Source organism: Camelus ferus, chromosome 10 (assembly GCF_009834535.1).
Source record: "Camelus ferus isolate YT-003-E chromosome 10, BCGSAC_Cfer_1.0, whole genome shotgun sequence".
Lineage (NCBI taxonomy): Eukaryota > Metazoa > Chordata > Mammalia > Artiodactyla > Camelidae > Camelus > Camelus ferus.
Window position 1 is genome coordinate 55,442,293 of NC_045705.1, and position 21,867 is coordinate 55,464,159.

General features: G+C 33.5%; 2 protein-coding genes across 2 annotated transcripts; both read right to left on the reverse strand.

Moving 5' to 3' along the window:
- Positions 1–1,932: 1,932 nt before the first annotated feature.
- On the reverse strand, positions 1,933–3,035 carry LOC102515176 (olfactory receptor 52N4). Its single transcript, XM_032489186.1, is given in 2 exon segments — positions 1,933–2,155; positions 2,157–3,035. Coding segments are annotated over 2 exon segments (966 nt in total). The 5' UTR covers positions 2,985–3,035; the 3' UTR covers positions 1,933–2,017.
- An 8,491-nt stretch (positions 3,036–11,526) lies between these two features.
- Positions 11,527–12,492, reverse strand: LOC102508132 (olfactory receptor 52N4). Its single transcript, XM_006185636.2, has one exon. It carries the CDS (start codon positions 12,490–12,492, stop codon positions 11,527–11,529), a length of 966 nt encoding a protein of 321 aa, XP_006185698.2.
- Positions 12,493–21,867: the final 9,375 nt, after the last annotated feature.

Consider the following 21,867-nt stretch of genomic DNA (forward strand, 5'->3'; position numbering starts at 1 on the left):
GTGTATTTACCACACTTAAAAATTTTTAAGTAGTCAAACTCTTAGAAACAGAAAGTAGAATGGTGGTTGCTAGGGATGGGAAGGAAGAAGAAAGAGGGAGCGGTTCAATGGACATATAGTGTTGGTGTTGCAAGATAAAAGTTATAGGGATCTGCTAGGCATCAATGTACATATAGTTAATACTACTGTCCTGTAAATTTAAAAATTATTTAAATGATAATTTTTTGTTGCCTTTTTCACCACAGTAATAAAAAAGAATAGTTTGAATTTTGTCAAATCCTTTTTCCTTATCAATTGATATAATAGCCTGGTGATTATTATTTAGCCTGTTAATATAGTTGATTACTGAATACTGAAGCAGCCTTGTACCCTGAGAATAAAACCCACTTGACTAATGATTTAATAATGGTATGTAATTTTTATATATTTTTGAATTTTGTTATATTTTTATAGGAATTTTTGAATCTATATTCAGAGAAATGTTGTTTTGTAGATTTTTGTTGTTGCTGTTGTTCTGTCTTTATCTAGTTTTGGTATCAGAATAGCACTAATTTTATAAAAAGAATTGTGAAGTGTTCCATTCTGTCCTATTTTTCTTGCAGACATTGCATAGGATTGGTGTTAATTCTTCTTTAAATGTTTGGTAGAATTCTCCAATGAAAATATCAGGCTATGGAGAATACTTTTTAAAAGTAAAAATTCAATTTCCTTACTAGTAACAGGGCTTTTCAAATTACATCTTTCATATTGAGTAACCAGTGGTATTTTGTTTTTGGAGGAATTGGTTCATTTCATCTAAGTTGCCAAATTTATTTGTTTAAGGTTGTTTGTAGTATTCCTTTATTACCCTTTTATGTTTTCAGAGTCCAATATGATACCCTTTTCATTATTGGCATTGCCAATGTGTTTCTTCTCTTTTTTTCCTTGTCAATATTTCTATATGTTTGCCAATTTTAATGCTCTTTTCAAATAACAAGATCTATGCTTAATTGATTTCCTCTTCATTTTTCTGTTTTCAGTGTCATTGATTATACTCTAATTTTTATCATTTTCTTTCTTCCCCTTGCCTTGGAGTCATAGTGTCTTTCTTTTTCTAGATTCTTCAGTTAGGAGGTTAGGTTATTGCTTGGAGATTTTTCCTCTTTTGTCATGTATGTATTGAGGGCTTTAAATTATTCTTTCAACGATGCTTTAATGTGCTCCCAGAAATTTTGATACATTGAATTTTATTTTTACTTAGTCAGTGTATTTTTTAATTTCCCTTAAGACTTTTTCTTTGACTAATGGATTATTTAGAAGTGTCTTGCTGAGTTTCCAAGTGTTTGTAAATTTTCCTTTTTAAAAAAATTATTTTTGATTTTTTGTCTGATTCTGTTGTAGTTGGAAAATACACAGTATATGCTTTAAATTCTTTTGAAATGTTTAGGTTTCTTTTATGGCTCAGGATAGGTCTTGTTACAGGTGTATGTTCCATGTACACTTGAAAAAGAATGTATGTCCTGGTATTGTGAAAATTGTTTTATAAATGGGGATTAGATTCTGTCTATTGAAGTGTCATTGGGTTTATCTATATTCTTGCAGGTTTTCTGTATAGTGGGCTATCAATGTTGAGAGAGTTATGTTGACGTTTTCAACTGAAAATCTCAAATACTATTTGAAAACAAGACAAGCTGGTATCTGGCAGCAGATATCTCTTTCTTAATTATTCATTTCTCTTGATAATTACGCAGCTTTCCATTATGTTTTGTTCACAGGAAATTGGGTTAATGATGAGATGAGTCCTCCACAGAGGTGAGGAGGTGGACAATTCATAGTGCATGTCTGTGACAAGTGGAGGATGGCATGTCAGTGATCTGGGCATTCTGAAGACATTTAATGACCCACTCAGCACTTTCCCTTGTCATGACCAAACTGGTACTCTTAAAAAGACACCTTTAGACTCTGACCAAAGAGCCAATAGAAATATCACTTTATTTTTTTCCCCTTCTGTTTCATTACTTCCCTGAAAATATCACTTTCAAGTGCTGTGGAATTTTGTATCCTTAGAACCTGAAAGGATCCTTATGACACAATCTCGTATCTGCTTGGTTTTCACCCCATAGACAATGGGGTTCATAGTGGGAGGCAGGAGCAGGTAAATATTGGCCACAATGATTGTGGCAAGAGGGAGGGATTGTGTGGCTCCCAAAGCGATTAAAAAAGAAACAGAAGAAGGCTGGGCTGTAGGAGAAAACTATGGCACAAATGTGGGCAGTGCAGGTGCTGAAGGCCTTCTGCCGAGCCTCTGCTGAAGAGAGGCTGACCACTGCCCGGAGGATCATGGTGTAGGAGATCGTGATGCACAGGATGTCAAAGCCCCCAATCAAAAAGGCAGCCATCAGACCATAGATAACATTGAGCTTGATATTTCCACAGGATAACTTGGCTACAGATAGCTGGTCACAGTAGGTATGATGTATTATATTGCCTCTGCAGTAGGGTAGACGCTTGGTGAAGAAAATCAAGGGAATGATTAGCAATACTGCTCTCAGGAAAGTGGCAAGCCCAATCTTTCCAATGACAGGATTGGTGAGGATAGTTGAGTAGCGCAGAGGGTAGCAGATGGCCACATAGCGGTCCAGGGCCATCAGCATGAGCACCCCAGACTCCATCCCTGTGAAGGTGTGAATGAAGAACATCTGAACCAGGCATTCTACAAAGCTGATTTCCTTGAGGTGAAACCAGAAGATGCAGAGAGCTTTAGGGATTGTACTAGAGCACATGACAAGGTCAGTGAGAGAAAGCATGGCCAAGAAGTAGTACCTGGACCTGTGCAAGGAATCCTCATAGCGAATGAGGTAGAGGAGTCCACAGTTCCCTACCACAGCCACAGCATACATGGAGCAGAATGGGAGGGACATCCACATGTGCATGTCCTCCAGCCCTGGGATACCATTAAGAATGAATGAAGCTGGTGTCAGGTCTGTTTCATTCAGCATTATCATGATCAGGCTGGTATAATCATTGAGAGGATAGCAGAGTTTTAGTTTTATTTTTGTTTTGCTTTGTTTTATGACCTTCCTAGATTTGAAAAAATAGAAAAAAAAAATCTCAGTTGTGGTTCCCCTCTCTTTCTCTTTCTCTTCTCTCTGTGAAATATTGCATTTTAAATCAAAGAACTAAAATTTTAATGCCAGGAAATACTTATTTTAACATAGTTTAAACCAAGTATGTATTCTTTGTTAATTCATTGATTTATCAACTCATTCAACAAATATATAAATTTATCATCTACTACATGCCAAGCACTATCACAGACATTGTGTCTACATTATTTTAAGCAAAAGGAAAAAATCCTTATAAAATATAAATAAAAATCTCAAAATAGATAAATCTCATAAATTTTAATCAAGTGTGACTATGTTATGATCTTTCTGATTAACTTTTTTATAATATCTTATTTAAATGTCAATTACTATACATATCTCCCTTTGGGAGTTATCTTAAGGAAAAGCTCATTGATTGCCTCACCAAAGACACAACAGGTATGGTTAGGATGTAGTTAATACTGCTCTTATTCTTAATTAAGTGTTCTTACTCATGTTTACTATATACCAGACACAGTTCTAGAATTTTATATCTTTTCTTCTTGTTTAAAAATTTTCTTATGTTGTATCAATTTATTTTTGGAGTCCATTTTCTAGAAAGTTCCTCAACTGTATCTTCCAAATATCTTGGCATTTTGTTGTTGTTGTCTAACATTACAAATGTACAAGATCTTATTTTCTCTGAATTTTGTGAACCGGCAACACTTATATTCATGCATAATATACATTTATGTTATACATGAGTATATATACATATATGTGCTTCATATTAATTATTTCCATATTGTCTAAGTCTCAATTTTTATTTTTATAATTTTTTGTTGTCTTTTACTTTGGAGGTGTCCCTCAAATGTATGGTAATCCTGACTATTAATTTACACTTAAGAAAGAGGCTATAGAAAGTTTCTGATTCTAAACTCCAGTGATGAGTGAGTCTGATCAATTGATAGCATTTACTTTGAGTGCTCAAGTAGGAACCTCTGTTTCATTGAAAACATTCTTAGTCATCAGGTTCATAGTTTTTTTTTTTGTTTTTCCTCAGGGATTTTCAATTTTTCCAGGAAAAAAAAATCCATTAATCTACATCCTGGCGGCTTATGTGACAGGCTGCCAGTGATCTTGGAGTTAAGTAGCAGAAGGATATTGAGGATCTCACACTTAAATATGAATATTGGACTCAACTTTCACATATTTAATGATGTTTCATCTTTGGCCTTTGTCACACCTGATATATGTGCATTCATAGGACTCGTTAAAGTATCTTCCCAGAATAAACTTCCAGTCACCATAAAAGGGAAGTAATATTGTTAAAAATGGAAGATATATCAGAGATACCAAATTGTTCCCTAGTTTTTTTAACTCCAGAAGATAGAAATGACAACTAACTAAATTTTGAGGAAAAGTTTCTAAGAGAAATGAACAATTGCTCTTAGATCTGAGGCATACTTAAATTTCCAGCAAACCAAAATAGGCAGAGTTCTCTCTTGTTGCCGTTGCTTTTTCTACTCAAATCATACAGCTATTTTTAGCTTTGTGAATTTGCAATCTTCTCTCCTTTTTTGAACTCCCCCTCCCTCAACCAGAATAGCCTCTGGCACAATATTTTTCAGGAAGATTCAACTCTCTTGGACAGTTTAGAGTGCCAGCCTCTAAAAAGACTCAGTATAATATAATCAGCAAAATATCAAGCTTATAGTCAGGAAAGAATTTATTGATGAAATTATTTTTTCCACTAGTTTAACATTATGATATTATGAAAATTTAATTAAATTCTCAAATCATCCACAATTTAATAAAACCCTTAATATTAAGACAGGTTTTATTTTATACCTGCTGTGTATAGAAATCAGTATATATTAGATGTCAATAAATATTTTTAAGTGAGTGAACAAATGAATGAATTACACTTTTTATACTTGACTTTAAGCATTATTAAACTAAACACTATAGTCTGAACATTATTACTTGGAAAACATAAAAGAGTCACCAGAAGGAACTAAATCATAATGTCTATCTCATGAAACGCCAGAAATTATACCTGGCAAAAAAAAAAAAAAAAAAAGCCCACTATAAAATAGAGAAAACAAAATAAACCTCAAGAAAGCAGAAAAATAGTGTGGTAGGCAAAATAAATATATTGGTTTGGAAAAAGATCAATTATGTAATCTATAGAACAAATTGATCTTAAAGTGATTTTTAAAAAAATACGTATATTTTATCAGAAAGAAGATAATACTCAAAGTAGGCACAAAGGTTTTTATGGTAAACAAAAACCACCAAAATAACAGAAACACATCCAAAAAATTGAGAGGAAATACTAATTTCAGACAATGCAGAAATAAAAGCAAGAAAACACTGGATCAAGATCACTTTTGATAAACAAAAGAAGGCTTGCTGGCTCTACCAAACTACTCCATTTTAACAGTTTGGCAAAGATTCTCCACAACCAAAACATTAGGAAATACTGAAATAAATTCTCTTGCTTACTTTGTTCACATTTGCAGTTTTAAAAATTTGGCAATTTCTTAAATCATATCGCAGCTTATTAGCTGATCTTCAAATTCTCATTTTAGTGTCATTGGTGTTGCTTTAAACTATTCATCACAAGGCTAACAAAAGCCTTAACAATTTTTACTTTGGAAATAAAGAATACTATAGATTTATAATATGATTTGTGTTTCCACAAGTACCAAAATTACCATCAACTTTTTTTCTGTCAGGCTTGTAAAAGTATACTATCTTTGAATACAAGATTACATTTTCAGATTACTTTCACAGATGTTATTAAAAGCAATAAAAATGCTATAAAATCAGATATGTATATATGTGTGTATATTTATGCATATATATAAAATTACCATTGAAATAAAATAGACCTTGAAATTGGCTTTTGATAAATATTTGTCTAGTGTATACTAAATTGTCATAAATTGTTGAAGAAAATGGTAACACTACTCATTTCTCTTTCTTAATACATTTGAACAATAGAGAAATCAGGAAAAGTATTAGGTGTCCATAATAGAGAAATCAGGAAAAGTATTAGGTGTCCACAATATATTACTGATTTACCTTTGCTGTATTCTGAAGAATATCTTTCCTAAATATCAGAAAGATACGCTGTTTATATCTCTTCTGTTTTCTTTTTATAGATATATTTTTTAATAACCAAAACTTTCTTGTTACATAATAATTAAATACCATTGTCAACACAGTTGCAACACTGTCAGAGAGCCATGTGTATGCCAAGGTAATATAGTATTAACCACAAAATAAATAAGACATTTTCCAAAGCAAATTTAAAATGATTTCAATACATCATAATTTATTTTCTTGCAAGGAAAATTAACTAACATTATGCCATGAATGTGGATAGATATAATGGAATAGTAACGTTAGCACATGAGTATCTGTTTCCCAAATCCTGTAGACAGTAAGTGTGTTTTTTCACTAGTATTTCTCAATCTTTAAAACCCACGTTTTTCTCTCCTTATGACAGTGGGCTCCTCCAGGCAAGTGTTGCTATCTAAAATGGATGAAATACAGTCAAAACTAAGTCTCTCTAGAAATGAACTAAGAAAAATTGGACTCTCCTTTGAGAACAAGGGGACGGCAGGTAAAAAGGAAGAGTGTTCTGACCAAGGTTGAGGAGTATTACCTACCTATTGCCCTGTTTCTTCTTATCACAAGGATGACTCATACCTGACTTATACAAATGCTAAACTAAAGATTACTTTTGTTAGGGAAATAATGTAGATATTCATAATCATGATGGGAATCTGAGAATTGGAGAAACTTCCTAATTTTCCATTTTACAGCCTCCCACAACATTTCTGCCTTCAAGCATGGTTAAAGGACTCAAGTCTGTATTTCTGAAAATACCATAAACAATTCATATGCATTCAGAATCTCTATCTGCTATATCTTACTGCATAAAAAAAAATCTGTCACTAATTCCACCTTTTACTTCCTTTAATACCTTAGGCCTGGATAGCAGAGCAATGAGCTGAATGTGATCTGGTCCAGGTGTTCAAGATCTTGCTCCAAAAATGTCTCGGTTCTACAATATTTGTACATGCATAGTCCTCAACTTCTAAATCCCTTGATATCTGTAATACTGAACTGGTATTTAAGAAAAATGTGCGCTGTATGTCTCAAGGGGAATATTTCAGAACATTAGTGACACAGGTGCTTGTGTAGCAAGCAAGTTAACCACGATGGGAGGAGGGCGAAGAGGAGACGCCTTCCACTCTTCCTGCTGTGTGGTGATACTTAAATAAGGGAACGATTCCATGTATTTGTATCTATGTGTGTGCTTGTGGGAGTGTGTATTCAACGGAGAGGAATTAAAATGAACACAAATGAATTTTAATAAAAGTGAATGATTTTAGTATTTGTTGCAAAGTATTGTTTCTTTCTAAGGAAGGCCTTGTGGGACACATGTTGAAAGCACTTAAGTAGTGCATGTTTCAATGATTCACACATCCATCTAGTTTTTCATTTGTTTATTTTTTTAAATCTCTCTAAATAACATCATTGAGGACTTAGTACTTCTCAAATCATGCTGGGAATTGTGCAAAATCAGATAACATATGCCTTGGGTTTCAAGAAGTTTACTTTTAACTGAAGTTGATGGTGAGTATTATGGCATTTTAAAACTTCATCAAAGGCTCAGACTTGTCATGCGTACTGATTAACTGAGGAATAATCAGATGCCTAAACATTACGATAGTAATAATGATGATTACAATAGTAGCAATAATGAAACACAGCGAATGGTTCTAAGTTTATATTCCTTCAATTAAATAATAAAAATAATGTCCTATATTTTGATGAATTTGTAAAAGTAAAAATGACTTTGGGAAGAGATAAAAAGCACCATTAGATTCTGTAATATGGAGATAACGTGATATAGTTCTTTTCTGTTAAATATCTCTCTACCAGTCTATCACATTCCTTAATGTACATCAGCCATATATGTTTTTGACAAAAAGCTTGGACGACATTAAAATATAAAGACTGATATTTTCTTGGACATCCAAGGGGTTTTTTAAATTATTATACATGAAATGGTACATTAAATATACATACGTAGAACATTTTTAGCTCAATTTTTTCCACCTTTTATTTTTTTAAGATGAGACTCACACAGCATTATTTTTTATGTTTTAACAATTTTAAAGTGTGTGATTCAGTGCTTTTTAGTACATTCACAATACTGTGTAATCATTGCTTCTGCCTAATTCCGGAACATCCCCATTACATAAAAGGGAAGGCCTGTACTCATTAAGCATCGCTTTCTGTTGTCTCTTCCTCTCAGCCCATGACAAACACTAATTTGTATTCTGTTCTATGAATTTACCTATTCTAGACATTTCATATAAATGGAAGCACAAAATATGTACCATTTTTTCACATAGGATGTTTCAAAGTTCCTCAATGTTGTTGCATGTATAGATCCTTTATTTCTTTGTGTTAGTAAATAACTATCCATTTTATGGATATAAATCATTGTGGTATTTGTGTGTCAAGTTGACTGCTACAGGATTCCTAGATTAAACATTATTTTTGGGTGTGTCTGGGTGTGTGTTGGAGTTTATCTAAGCTACCTCATGGTATTGCTGCCTCTGCATCCACTGGTTTGACCCATGGGGGCCTCACTGACACTTAGCACTCCCTTACAATCACATGCCTGCAGATAACAGCCCGCAGAGTCACGAGTAGCTGTAAGTTCCTGATGTGACTCCTTCAACAGCCCTTGTGATCAACAGTCTCTCCCACCTCCCACAGGGCCTTCCCCTTGTGCACCCTTTAGATAAAATGCTGTAGAGTTTACCAAAAAGTTCAAACTGATCGATCTGGCATTAGACCCCCAAAGTCGTGTGATTCGCTTTATTACCATATTTGATCTGAAACCAAATCTGCAATATCTCCAACATACATATGCTTGTATTATTTGGTGATAAAGAGAAATGAAATACTGATACACACTACAACATAAATGAAACTTGAAAACTTTGTGTAAGGTCAGAGAAGCCAGAGACAAACAGTACAATCTGTAGTATTTCATACGTATAAAAAATTAAGAGACAAATCCATAGAACAAAAGAAAATTTTTGATTGCAAGAGGCTAGAGAAAAATGGTGACTGCTTAAAATGTATGAGCTTTTTTTGAAGGGTAGTAATGATTAAAATGTTCTGAAGTTAGATAGTGGTGATGGTTGCACAGCTTTGTGAACCTACTGAATTATACATTAAAAATGATCAAAAGGGTAAATTCTGTTATGTGACTTTTACCACAATTTTAAAATAATGCCAGTTATCTCTTACTGAAATTTAGCTATTTTTTCTTGATTAAGCATTCCCCTAATTTGTGCAAGCTTTCAGTTAAAATTAAGAATTATGAGAAAGCTGATTCTAACAAGACATTTTCCAGTTTCTCCATTCCTTTTATTAGGGACAAACTTTTTAATATTCCTACTTTGCAATTTTTTTGATGTCATTCACTGTTCTATGATTTTTGTGTAAATATAAGTATTCATTGTTCTGGGATAAATATCCAGGATTGTAACTGCTAAGTTGTAATAGTTCCAGATTTGTGATTTTAAGAAAATTTTCAAAATATTTTCCAGAGTGGCTGAACCATTTTACATTCCCACCACTAATGTATTATTGATTCAGTTTCTACATACCCTTGCCAGAATTTCATGTTGTTATTATATTTCATTTTATCCATTCTCATGGTTGTGTAGTGAAATTCTATTTTTATTTTCATTTGTATTTGTGTATAGATAATGATGTTGAACGTATTTTATGTGCATATTTGCCATTTATATGTTCTTACCATGAAATGTTCATTTTTTGTCCATTTTCTAACAATGCACAAGAGTAGCAATTTCTCCATATCCTCAGCAGCAAAAGTTTGTTTGCTTTTATCATTGCTATCCTAACAGGATGTGAGATGATATCTCATTGTAGTGTTTGTGTTTTTATGATGATTCATGATTTTGAGCATCTTCTTATATATCTGGTAGCCATTTGTATGCCTTTCTGCTAAACAAGAGTGAAGAAAATCATTAAATAAATAGATTAATCTGAAGTGAAAAAAAAAACTGGCACTATTTCAAGATATTGGGATTGCAAAATTGCATTTCTTCTTCTTTTTTTTTTTTTTTTTTTTCAGAATTGCATCCCTTATTCCTGAGGTAGTGTTAGATGAAGCTAGAAAGAAGCCTACTTAATTTGCTGCAATGGGAGTTATTACTGAAACTGACAAAAGCAATTTCGGGTAATGAATGGGATGACAGAAAGACAAACTAGGGCAAGAGTGATTTCAAGTTGAGAAAGTAAAGGGAGAGAAGGTAGACAACTTGTTCTAGAAATTTTGAGGTAAGCAGAGAGAAAGGGACAGCACATGGAGGGTAAATTACAGTTTAAGGGGTGGGATTGTTTTGTAGGACTTTACAAGATAGTAAAGAGGAAGTAATTAAATAATTAAATGCAATTTGATGGGTATAATTAACTAAACTTGGGAGAAACAATGTGTATTTTTTTCAGTTGGACCAAGAGATGAGTAAAAATTCAATTTACTCTAAATTCCTTACATATAATTGGCTTAGTTCAGGAGACACTAGTGAAAAATACCATTTCCTTCATTCTTTCATGGGTTTATTAATTTAAAATAATCTTAACTATCAGAAAGAGAGATTTAATTTTATTAGATTCCCAATTGGAGATAGGTTGAAACAAGCTGATTTTGATTCCCTCTCAGGTTGTTGTAATAAAAGTCATAGTGTTTTTTACTTTTAGTTAAGAGACTTATGTGTCTCACCCTCCAGATTGTGTGCTTTCAAATGCTCCTTTAAAGGAAACTGGATATCAAATTAGTCAGTAGTGAAGTAGTGCGTGTGGCCTAGTTAGGAGAGACATATTCAGACAAATAATAACATTATCATAAAGTGCCCAGAAACTTAAAATTCATCATATTAATGACTTCATAGGATACTTTCTAGCTTTTCCTTTAGGAAGAAGTCATTGGGAATAAAAAGAGGTATTTGGTAGTGATTAAAAATATAGATCACATGTTTTCCAGGGAAAAGTCACAACTGGCTCTCTATCTGGAGATTAAAATCAATATTTAGAATCATCTGCTTTCACTTTATTCACCTTTTTTATGAAAAAGAATCTGATTTGTTCAAGTAAACTTGGGTTAATTAGTAGACTAATCCTTCACAGCAATGAGAAGAAGAGAAATTCATAGAAAGGTTGATGGACGTGCAGGTGACACTGAGGTTCTCATGACGGGGCATGCATTTGGAAATGCACTGCTAGAAACAAACTCCATTTTAGTGACCAGAACAGCAGTTGCAGGAAGACGTTATCAGCTCCTGCCTAAATAGCAACTGAAAGTAATCTTTATCTTCTCTCTCTTGGGAATGTCCACTCATATGCTGTGGGATTTGGTGTCCTTAGGACTTGAAAGGATCCTTATGACACAGTCTCGTATCTGCTTGGTTTTCACCCCATAGACAACAGGATTCATAGTGGGAGGCAAGAGCAGGTAAATATTGGCCATAATGATGTGGCAAGAGGGAGGGATTGTGTGGCTCCCAAAGCGGTGGGAAAAGAAGGAGAAGAAAGCTGGACTGTAGGAAAAAACAATAGCACAGATGTGGGCAGTGCAGGTGCTGAAGGCCTTCTGCCGAGCCTCTGCTGAAGAGAGGCTGACCACTGCCCGGAGGATCATGGTGTAGGAGATCGTGATGCACAGGATGTCAAAGCCCCCAATCAGAAGGGCAACCATCAGACCACAAATGGCATTGACCTTGATATTTCCACAGGACAACTTGGCTACAGACATGTGGTCGCAGTAGGTGTGGGGAATTACATTGCCTCTGCAGTAGGGCAGACGCTTGGTAAGGAAAGTGAAGGGAGTGATGAGCAGCACCCCTCTGAGAAAGGTGGAGAGACCAGCCTTTGCAATGACAGGATTGATGAGGATAGTTGAGTAGCACAGAGGGTAGCAGATGGCCACATAGCGGTCCAGGGCCATCAGCATGAGCACCCCAGACTCCGTCCCTGTGAAGGTGTGAATGAAGAACATCTGAACCAGGCATTCTACAAAGCTGATTTCCTTGAGGTGAAACCAGAAGATGCAGAGAGCTTTAGGGATTGTACTAGAGCACATGACAAGGTCAGTGAGAGAAAGCATGGCCAAGAAGTAGTACATGGGCTTGTGCAGGGCGTCCTCATAGCAAACGAGGTAGAGGAGTCCACAGTTCCCTACCACAGCCACAGCATACATGGAGCAGAATGGGAGGGAAATCCAGACATGTATGTCTTCCAGTCCTGGAACTCCATTCAGAATAAATGAGGGTGGGTCCAGGTCTGTTTTACTCAGCATTAGCATAATCAATTAGGCTTAAACGTTATGTGATTTTTCCTAGAGTAAGACAAAGAGAAAATAAAATATAGTTTATGGTTACTTTTTCTCCTTTTTGTGTTTTAAAATTCTGGAGGGCATTTTAATGATCAAATAACCAACTTTTCTGAGTGACAGGGAGTAGATCTTTTGTTTATTTGTTGTTTATTAATTGATTAATTCATCTATCGCTTCAACAAATTTTTACTGAACAATTCAAATTGTCATCACAGACACTGATTCAAAAAAAATTTTTAAACCCTCATAAATTTATAATCAAACATAATTCTATTTCATCTAGTCTAAGGATATTTTTGTTAGATACCTCATTTGTTAATAAATATATACATCTCCCTATGGATGAGATCTTAGAGTCTTTTGATGACCATACCAATGACCCAAAAGGTAAAAGGACTTTCAAAATTCTTATTCTTGGTTAATAGCTGATCGTTATAATTTGGTACTAAGGCACTGTTCTAAGAATTTTAGAAATATTAAATCATTTCTCCCTCAATGGAGATTGGGGGGGGGGTCTCACTAAACAGTACAATTTTTGATTTGGTCTTCTTACTTTTTAATTGCCTTATTTTCTCTTTTTTAAATAATGGTTTATATGCATTTATCAAAATTCTTTTAAAATTTCTACTCAGAATAAACTTCCAGTAATAATTGGAAAGCAGGTAACTTTGCTTAGGATGGTAAATCCATGAATGATAATGAATCATTTATTTTATTCTTTTACCAATTTTTCTGTCTTACATTTAAACATTGTCCTCTGAGATTATCTGCTGTCTGTAGCAAAAAATAAAACAAATAACAAAACAAACAAACCAGTTTCACACTATTATATCAAACTAAAGGCCCTGATAGACTTTGACTTAGTTTTGCTAGTTTTTCCAGTAATATTTATCATTCAATAATACGTTGACATCGCCAATGTTTATTGTTTTCTCATCTGTTCTTGCTGACATTTTGGTTTACATTTTTGTATATATTTCACAATGGAATCCATGTCAGTTGAGTTCTTGTGGAAACCAATACAAGTGCAAATTTATACTTGATATTTCTCACCACATGTCAAATTTATTTCTCACCCAAGAGCAAAATTAATTAATCCCCAATTCTGTGCTTATGTCTAAGCCTCATTTTCAGTTTGACTGAATATTTGGGATGAATAAATGGTATCTCATTCTTTCATTAATCTCTTACTTTCTTATATATATGTATCAAGCATCCATAATGTGGAGAAGACAGTTTTGCTCATTTAAGGATTTCAGAGTTTAATGGACAGAGAAGATGCATACAAATAATCATGATAAACATAAAACAAGAACTAAAATAGAAGTACATGCAAGATCCCAAATTAGCACTTGACTGTTAATGTGGGTGTGCATTGTTGTTGGTGGGTATTGAGAGGAAGAATTGGTGATTATAAGGAAACACTATGTTGGAGAGAAGGTGTTTGATATCTATTTTGAAAGAAGTCAAGTTGTAAAGGAGACACATTTGTAAAAGGAATTCCAGAGAGAGGAATCAACAAGTAAAAGTGTAAAAATCAAAACAATCAACTCTAAAAAATTTGCTGGTGTGGAAGGGGCAAGTAATAAGCTAGATATTTGGCCAGGAGCTAGATCATAAAGAATCTTGTCATTATCAGGTAATGGGTACTTCACTGATGTTGAAGGAACCCAGAGAGATATGAGTTAACTCTGTGGTGCTTGGGAAACAATAGGCAGTGAAGAAGTCAGATTCCTTTTCCTACCCCTCCCTTAAGGACATATTTTCTGTCCTCTCCAGGAGAGGGGTTGGAAGAAGGAAGGAAAAAACTTTGAGATATTGTAGTCTTTGCTCAACAGGTAAGTAAAGTAAGAATTCTTAGGAGATTGCAACAACAGATAAGCATTTAGCTAGTAGGCTCCAAAGCACCAAAAATTTATGTAAGTTTTCTACTTAGTAGAATGAAAATAATCTGTGACCAAGTTTCCCAAGTTAAAAAAATTGGTTTCCATTAAACACCTTCCTAATAACCCTGAATTACTAGGAATACCAAAAGGTGTATCTGATTTTTCATAGAAACATTGTCAACTATTGTGGCGGAAATTCCACCAATTTGTAAGACAGAAACTAGATTATAGAACTGATTTTTGTTAATTCACTTACTCTCTTTGAGGCTTTTTTGATCAGAAAATCATATTGAAGAGAAAATTGAAGGAGATAACATGTTAAAACATACTACCACATTTTATGTGCTCAATACCCAGACTGACAGCGATTTTGCTGTGCTTACAAAAATTAATGCCGTAGAAAGCCATTGAGTGCCACTAAGTGAATTTTCTCCTGTGTTCCATTAGAGGAAATATTCATTCTACCTTCCATTAATAAATTTGGTGATTTTTAGGTCATCGTCTGTAGGAAATATTGTCACATGGAAATTCTGCATCATAAAGTGACACCAAGTGAGGACAGATTAGATTTGTCAAAACGTTTGTTTTGAAAGAAGTAGGGAAACACAGATTGCACATGCTAACAAGAATCTTTTCAAGGACCTGTCCTTATGTCATTACAAGATCTTAGAGTTATACTTGTTGTCATAGGAGCACCTGTGTCTCTAATCTAGTCTCAGGAGAAATCTAAGAGGAAAAGACAGGGCTCCTAGACCTGAAGCATGATTAGGATTCTGACAGATCAAGATGGGAGGGACAGTGTTCTCTCCTGCTGCTATTTGCTGTTTCCTACTCACAGCACACCGATATTCCTGACTCTGTGAAAAATGGTCCTCTGTGCTTTTGGTGCTTTCCCTCCAGCCCCACTCAAACATAGCTAATTCATACTTGCTCTTCAAGGAAAACCTTCCTCAGAAAGATTCAAAGTTCGAATGTGGTGGTGGAGACATATCTAAACCATCTTAAAATAATGTAGTTACAAACTGCTATAATTAGATGTAAAGAATTTATTTATTCAAATAAAAATTCTTTTAAATTATATTTACCTCATGATACTACAAAAATCAATTCATATATGGGACTCCTCCACAATTAAATAAAATTATTGACATTAAGGACAGTTTGTATTTATATTAACTCCCACCAATCCAGTATGTAGCAAACCACCTTGAACATACCAGGTACTAAGATTTTGTTAAATAAATGAATAGATGGATGAAATAAATAAATAGATAAATAAATAAATAAATAAATAAATAAAATTTTTATTTGACTTTGAGAATTACTAAATTATAATCTAAATATTATTACTTGGATTGCATAAAATAAACTAGTAGAAAAAATGGAAAACATCTTCCTCTAGATTACTACAAAGATAAATAAATAAAACATTCCCTTTATAAAGTAGGGAAACAAAGAAAATACAAAGAAAGTGGAAAGAATAAGATGATAAAAGCAGAACAAATACTGGTTTAAGCAATAAAGATAACTTATTTAAACTATCCATCAATTTTAATATAATTCTAATTAATTTTAAATAAGATTCCTATTCTTTTCTCCTTCTGTCTACTTTAAATTATTTAACAGTCTCTCTTAACTGTGATGTTCAGTACCTGCTTTGATCTATATATTGTAAATAGCAGTGCACAAAGCAACATTGCAGCTTCTCTTGGAGTTAAAATTTCTCTCGACAAGAATAAACAACGTAAGTTCAGCACCTTAATGATTTCTTCCCAGAAGGAACAACTATCTGGAATGGAGAAAAAGATTTTATGTTTTTTATCCCAGTATATTTCCTTAATTCTATTGCATTTTAGAAACAAATTTAAAATAATTTTGATACACAAAAGTTAATTTCTTCTGCAAGGAAATGAGACACATACTATGCTGCGGTGTAGACAGGGTTACTAAAATATAATATAAACACATAACTATCACCACTTGTAAAATACAGCTTTGATATATCTGTTGTCTATCTTTATTCTTAAACCTTACAGGTAATAAATATATTTTTTTGTTAGATTGTCTTCAGTCCTTTAGAGCCTTTTTTTTTTTAAAATGAGGGTTGTTTTCTCCATGTAAGTTTTGCCATCCAAAATCAATGAAACAAAAGTCATAGCTCAGTCTCTGTAGAAGATAAAAAAGGGAATTTAGACTATGATTTTGCAGAATAAGGGAAGAACAGGTAAGAACCAAGAGGATTCTGACCATTGGCCTAATGACCTAGAGCTATTTTCCTATTCTATTTGTCATGGAAATAATTTACCTCTGATTCCCATTTTGACAGAAAAATAACACAGATAATCGTAACCAGAATGATGTTACACTGAATTTTAATGTTATGGTTGAGAAAACACACATTGTTCAAGAATATCCAATTTCATACAACATCTCTGTATTCAAATTACTTGAATAGAGTCAAAGATTTATTTCTGGAAAAAATGATAAGCAATTGTTATATATCCAAAGTCCCTCTTCACTTTATCTTACTGCCTACAAAAAAGAAAAGAAAAGAAATTGTCATTATCCCCCTTTTTGGTATGTCTTAAATACCTTAGTTCCTGGATTGCAGAGCAGTGAGCTGAATGCAATCTGGTCCAGGTGTTCAGGGTCTTGGCTGAAAAAAAAAATCTTGAGTCCTAGAATAAATGTGCACGCATAGCCTCCAACCTCTAACTTCCTTGCTCTCTGTACTATTGGACTGAGCCTTTAAAGGAAAATGTGAAGAAAAAAAAAAAAGGAAAAATGTGTGGTATGTGTCTCAAGGGGAAATTTTAGAGTGTCAGAGACAGAGACGTTCTTGTGGAACTTAAACTATCCTCTATGGGAGGAGGAAAAAGAGCAAGAACTTTCATTGTTTAGTGCTGAAATAATGATATATAAATATGTGAATACTCTCACATGTGTGTACTTCTGTGTTAGCATGGTGGGGGGAGAATGAAAATAAACACAGTATTTTTAATGAAAATTGGGATTAAATATTCATCTCAAATTTATGTTTCCTTTTTATCCATTGCTTTTTGGAAAACATATCAAAAGTAACTGCATATAGAATGTTTCTTTTATTCACACACTGATTCATTTTTAAAATTATTTCTTTTATTCCTGTATTGGTTCATCTCTCCATTTAATTGATGTTTATTGAGAATTTTCTACTCTACAAGTTAGGCTAGATAATATGACCCTTGGTTTAAAAAGCTCACTTTTAAGTGAGGAAAATGGTCCAGAAAAGAGAGTCATCAAAAGTTTATATTTATTACACTTACATATCAAGTTAAGAAAAACTAGATCAATATACAAATCTTGAAATAGTGATCATGATAACAGCAATAATTAAAAAACTTATTCTATTCTTATCTTTTTAATGAAAGTAATGTAATATAATAAATAATTTGGAAAATATATAATATGTAATGGTATAATATATAATATAATAATATAATATATTAATATAATATAATAAATATAAATAATTTGGAAAAACAGGAAGGTATTTTAAAAATAGAAAGCACTCTGTCATGCAACTTAGAGGAAACTTCTTGTGTATTTTTATCCTGAGTAAAAATACATGTATATAAATGTATTGATATGTATATATTTATTACCTACATCTTTATAAAAATGATCATAATATATTACAATATACATTGATATTTTAACACTATATAATTAGTCCATTTTCAAAACAAAGTTATGATTGAATAAAAACTCATAATTTATTTAAACATAACTTATTCTTATAGATCCTCTTTAAAGTGCTAAAATAAATTGACAGATGTATGAAACTTTTATATTTCTGATCTGAATATTCCCTCAAAATAAATCCTTATTGAATGTTTGAGCCCTCTTCTTTCATTCCAATGGTTATGTGCCAATTTGATAAGAGACTGTTATTCCGTTGTCATTTAGCTATGCTCTTAGTTACTTTCTAAAAACACATTTTAAATTTTACATTGCTAGTTTTAATGCATTGTCATGAGAGTTGCTTGTATTTCTCTTAATAGGGTTTGTTGATGGTATTGTGTGATCTCCTTTACAAGAATATGATTTGTTAACATTTGTTAATGTTTTGCATGTACTTTAGACGAATGAATATTTCCTGTCATTTGGGGTGTAGGCTCAGTATATATTCATAGGAAATATCTCTTTTATTAGGCTTGTTTGTTGTGTGTACTCTTGACTACTCTTGGACCAAAACTTAAAAAAAATTAGTGTAACTCTTGATTACTCTTGGACCAAAATTTAGAAAAAAACAGTGTATCTAAGTCTTCCACTGTTAATTTTTCTGTTTATTTCTTCTTGCATCTGTGTTGTTAGAAGATAAAATACAATCATAATAAACAATCTATAAGAAGGTTAAAAAAAGGTAGAAAAGGCAACAAAGAACATATATGAGAAATATAGAACAAATAAAAGACGATGAACTAAATCTAACCTTTTCAGTAGTCATTTAAAATATCAATGGTCTACACACCCAATTTTAAGACAAAGATTGTTAAATGAGATAAAATAACAAGACCAAACTGTGCTAATTACAAGAGGCACACTTGAAGTAGAAAGACACAATGAAGTTAATAGTAAAGGGATGGAAAAAATTACACAATGCTAACACTAGTCAAATAAAGCTGAAGTGACGATTTTAATGTCAAATACGTTTAGAGGAAATAATTTTACCAGAGATAAAGAAGGTCAATTTCATAATGATGGGAACTAAACTAAGAAAGAGATGATAAAATTCTAAATGTTTATGGCTCTAATAAGAGGAATTTGGAATGCATGGTGTAAAAACATATAGATCTGCAGGAAAAAAATAGAAAAATCCAAAAATACAAGTGGAAATTTCAATTCCCCTTTTCCATAATCAATAGAACAAATACACATAAAATCAGCAAGAGTATAGTAGACTTGTACAATAGCGTCAACCATTCTCTAGCCCTTGAGAAAGCTCTAAATAAGTACACTTGCTTATTCCACTTGAATCTTCACTATTTCTGATCCTCTTTTTTATTAAAATAGTAGAGAATGCAGAAATTTAGAAGGAAAAAGTAAAGTAAAGTGGATCCTTCACTGGACAGTTCTGAAGTTCCCCTGAGTGCAAATCCCTTCTTTCCTGTTGACTGCTTTGTGGGAGGTTTGGGCAATATCACTGCTTCTTACCTTTCAGAAAATATAAACAAATTTGTCAAAACATATCTTCCTATATTTATTCCTGTTACCATCTAGCACGGGTTTTTGCATAATTTGTCTCACTTTATATCCTGGTTTTGACATACTGACTTCCTTGAAAAACTCAAGAAGTTCATATTCACAAATGAAGGCATTGCTATTGAGGTCAACCTTTACAAATGATTCTTAGAGTTCATCAAGTCTGAATGGGAGCCATCTCCTACATTTAAAGATGGTCTATGATATTAAAATGCCAGTAAAGGTGGACAACATCTCTGTGGATAAGTTTGGTAAAAACAACTTTCAAATTGCTTAGGATGTAAAGTCACAGAGCACCTGTTCTGGCCCAACGGCATCTGACCAGTGCTCTCAGACAGCTTCTGCTCCCCAGAATCTCTGCAGCCGTCTGATTATCTTTTCTGTGACAGAATATAATGGCTTATTTTAAAAATTCATGGTCTATATTTCTTACCTCTTCTTATAAATTTTTCTTCATTTCCTTCCTGCTTTGCAAATTCTCATTAAGTTACTCTTGCTTAAATCCTGATATTTCAATTCTGTTAGCCTATAATGTGTGAGTTATCTCTGCAGGAATGACATGTCATTTTTCTTTTGTTCCACTGCACTTTTCTCTTATCATGGACCTTGCTATTTAGTAGAAATACCATCTTCTTGTATATTTATTGAAAAAAATCAAACATATGTTTACTTAAATTATCTTAATATTTTGAAATGTACTATTAATCAAGAAAATAGTTTTATGAGTCCATGGAGCATTGAATTTTCTCTTTATCAGCCTTTAAATAAATATAAACGAATTCAAGTTTGTGTAAAAATCCAGATTAATAAGGAAAAATACTTCAGATTATTTTCATTATACCGAGAACTGATAGAATTTTCTTTTCATGTCTAACTGGATGGTGAGTGACAATAATCAATGTGTAACTGAGTTACTAGCATCTGGTGAGCCTGCATCCCAAATTAACCCTGATTTTTCAAGAGATTACCCACAAAATATCACAGCTAGTTAATGAAACGCTCTAAGCCTGGGTTTAATGGAAACCAGCCAAGATCACAAGGAAATACATGACACTATAGACTAAACAGTATTTTCTGCTCCTCATTGGTTTTAAAGTCATGAACAAGAGAAGAAAGTTTTCAGAGTAGGATTTTTCACTGGGATGAAAATCCTGCTCCTGCTTCCTGCCTTAAAGATCTCTCTGTTTCTGTTCATCCTATAGAGCTCCTTCTCACTCACTCGAGCTGCCTGTATCCTTGTGTGGGTGTAGGCACAGAGGCAGGTGGGTAGCTTGTAGCAGAGGTGGCACAGATGGAGGTAAACCTGGTGAATCTGTCAGGGCCCCAACAAGAAACAAAAGACACACACAAATGTCAGTCTGAAAAGAACTTAATAAAGTTGCTACTAAAGTTGTTGATGGGGTTGAGAACATAAAAATGGATGTTGAAAAAAATGGATATTGGGTATCCAAAGACCAATATCACAAAAGCTTCATCACTCCCTTGTTCTGAAGGAGAAAAGGAAGAAAAAAGCGGGCTTGGGGTAAAAATGGTAAGAGCTGTAGCTGTGGCAGATGAACTGCCTGGCAAATGCTTAAGGGACACAACAGAGCTCTGGTGTCAAAGCAGGCTGAGAGTAGAAGGAAAAAACAAAACTCAAACACTTTTCCTCTTGCATTCTAAATCTCCTGCCAGTGACTCCCAATGACTTGATCCATCGAATGCAAGAAGACAAAGGTTCCTGAGTCATACAGGTATGAGCTTCCAACCTCCAGGAGAGTCCAGTGCAATTCAGAGAGAGCAGAGCAAAGAGCTGGGCAGGTAAATGGAGCAAGAGCTAGATCCTTCCCTTCTCTCTCTCTCTGTCTCTCCCTCTCTCTTATTTATTCATCTATATCTTTTGGGCTTTTTTTTTTTTTGGTCCAAGTCTGGTCATCTTGCTCTATTCTCCTACAGTCTCATCATCGTCTGGCTGGGCTTTGCTCATCTTAAGCATTTTCTATTCCGCCATCTGCGTTCACATTACTGGGATAATGCTTATTCCACCAGACTGACTTTTCTCCCAAGTAACAGTTATCAATGAACAAGAAATCTCTGTAATTCATGCCCCAGTCACTTCTGTTTCTTTGGTTGTGTATGTGTATGTGCGTGTATATGACTATTATATTAATTTTTATTTTAGGGGAAAGATATAAATCATTCATTATGGTTTTTGATTCAATTTGATTGGTCTGAG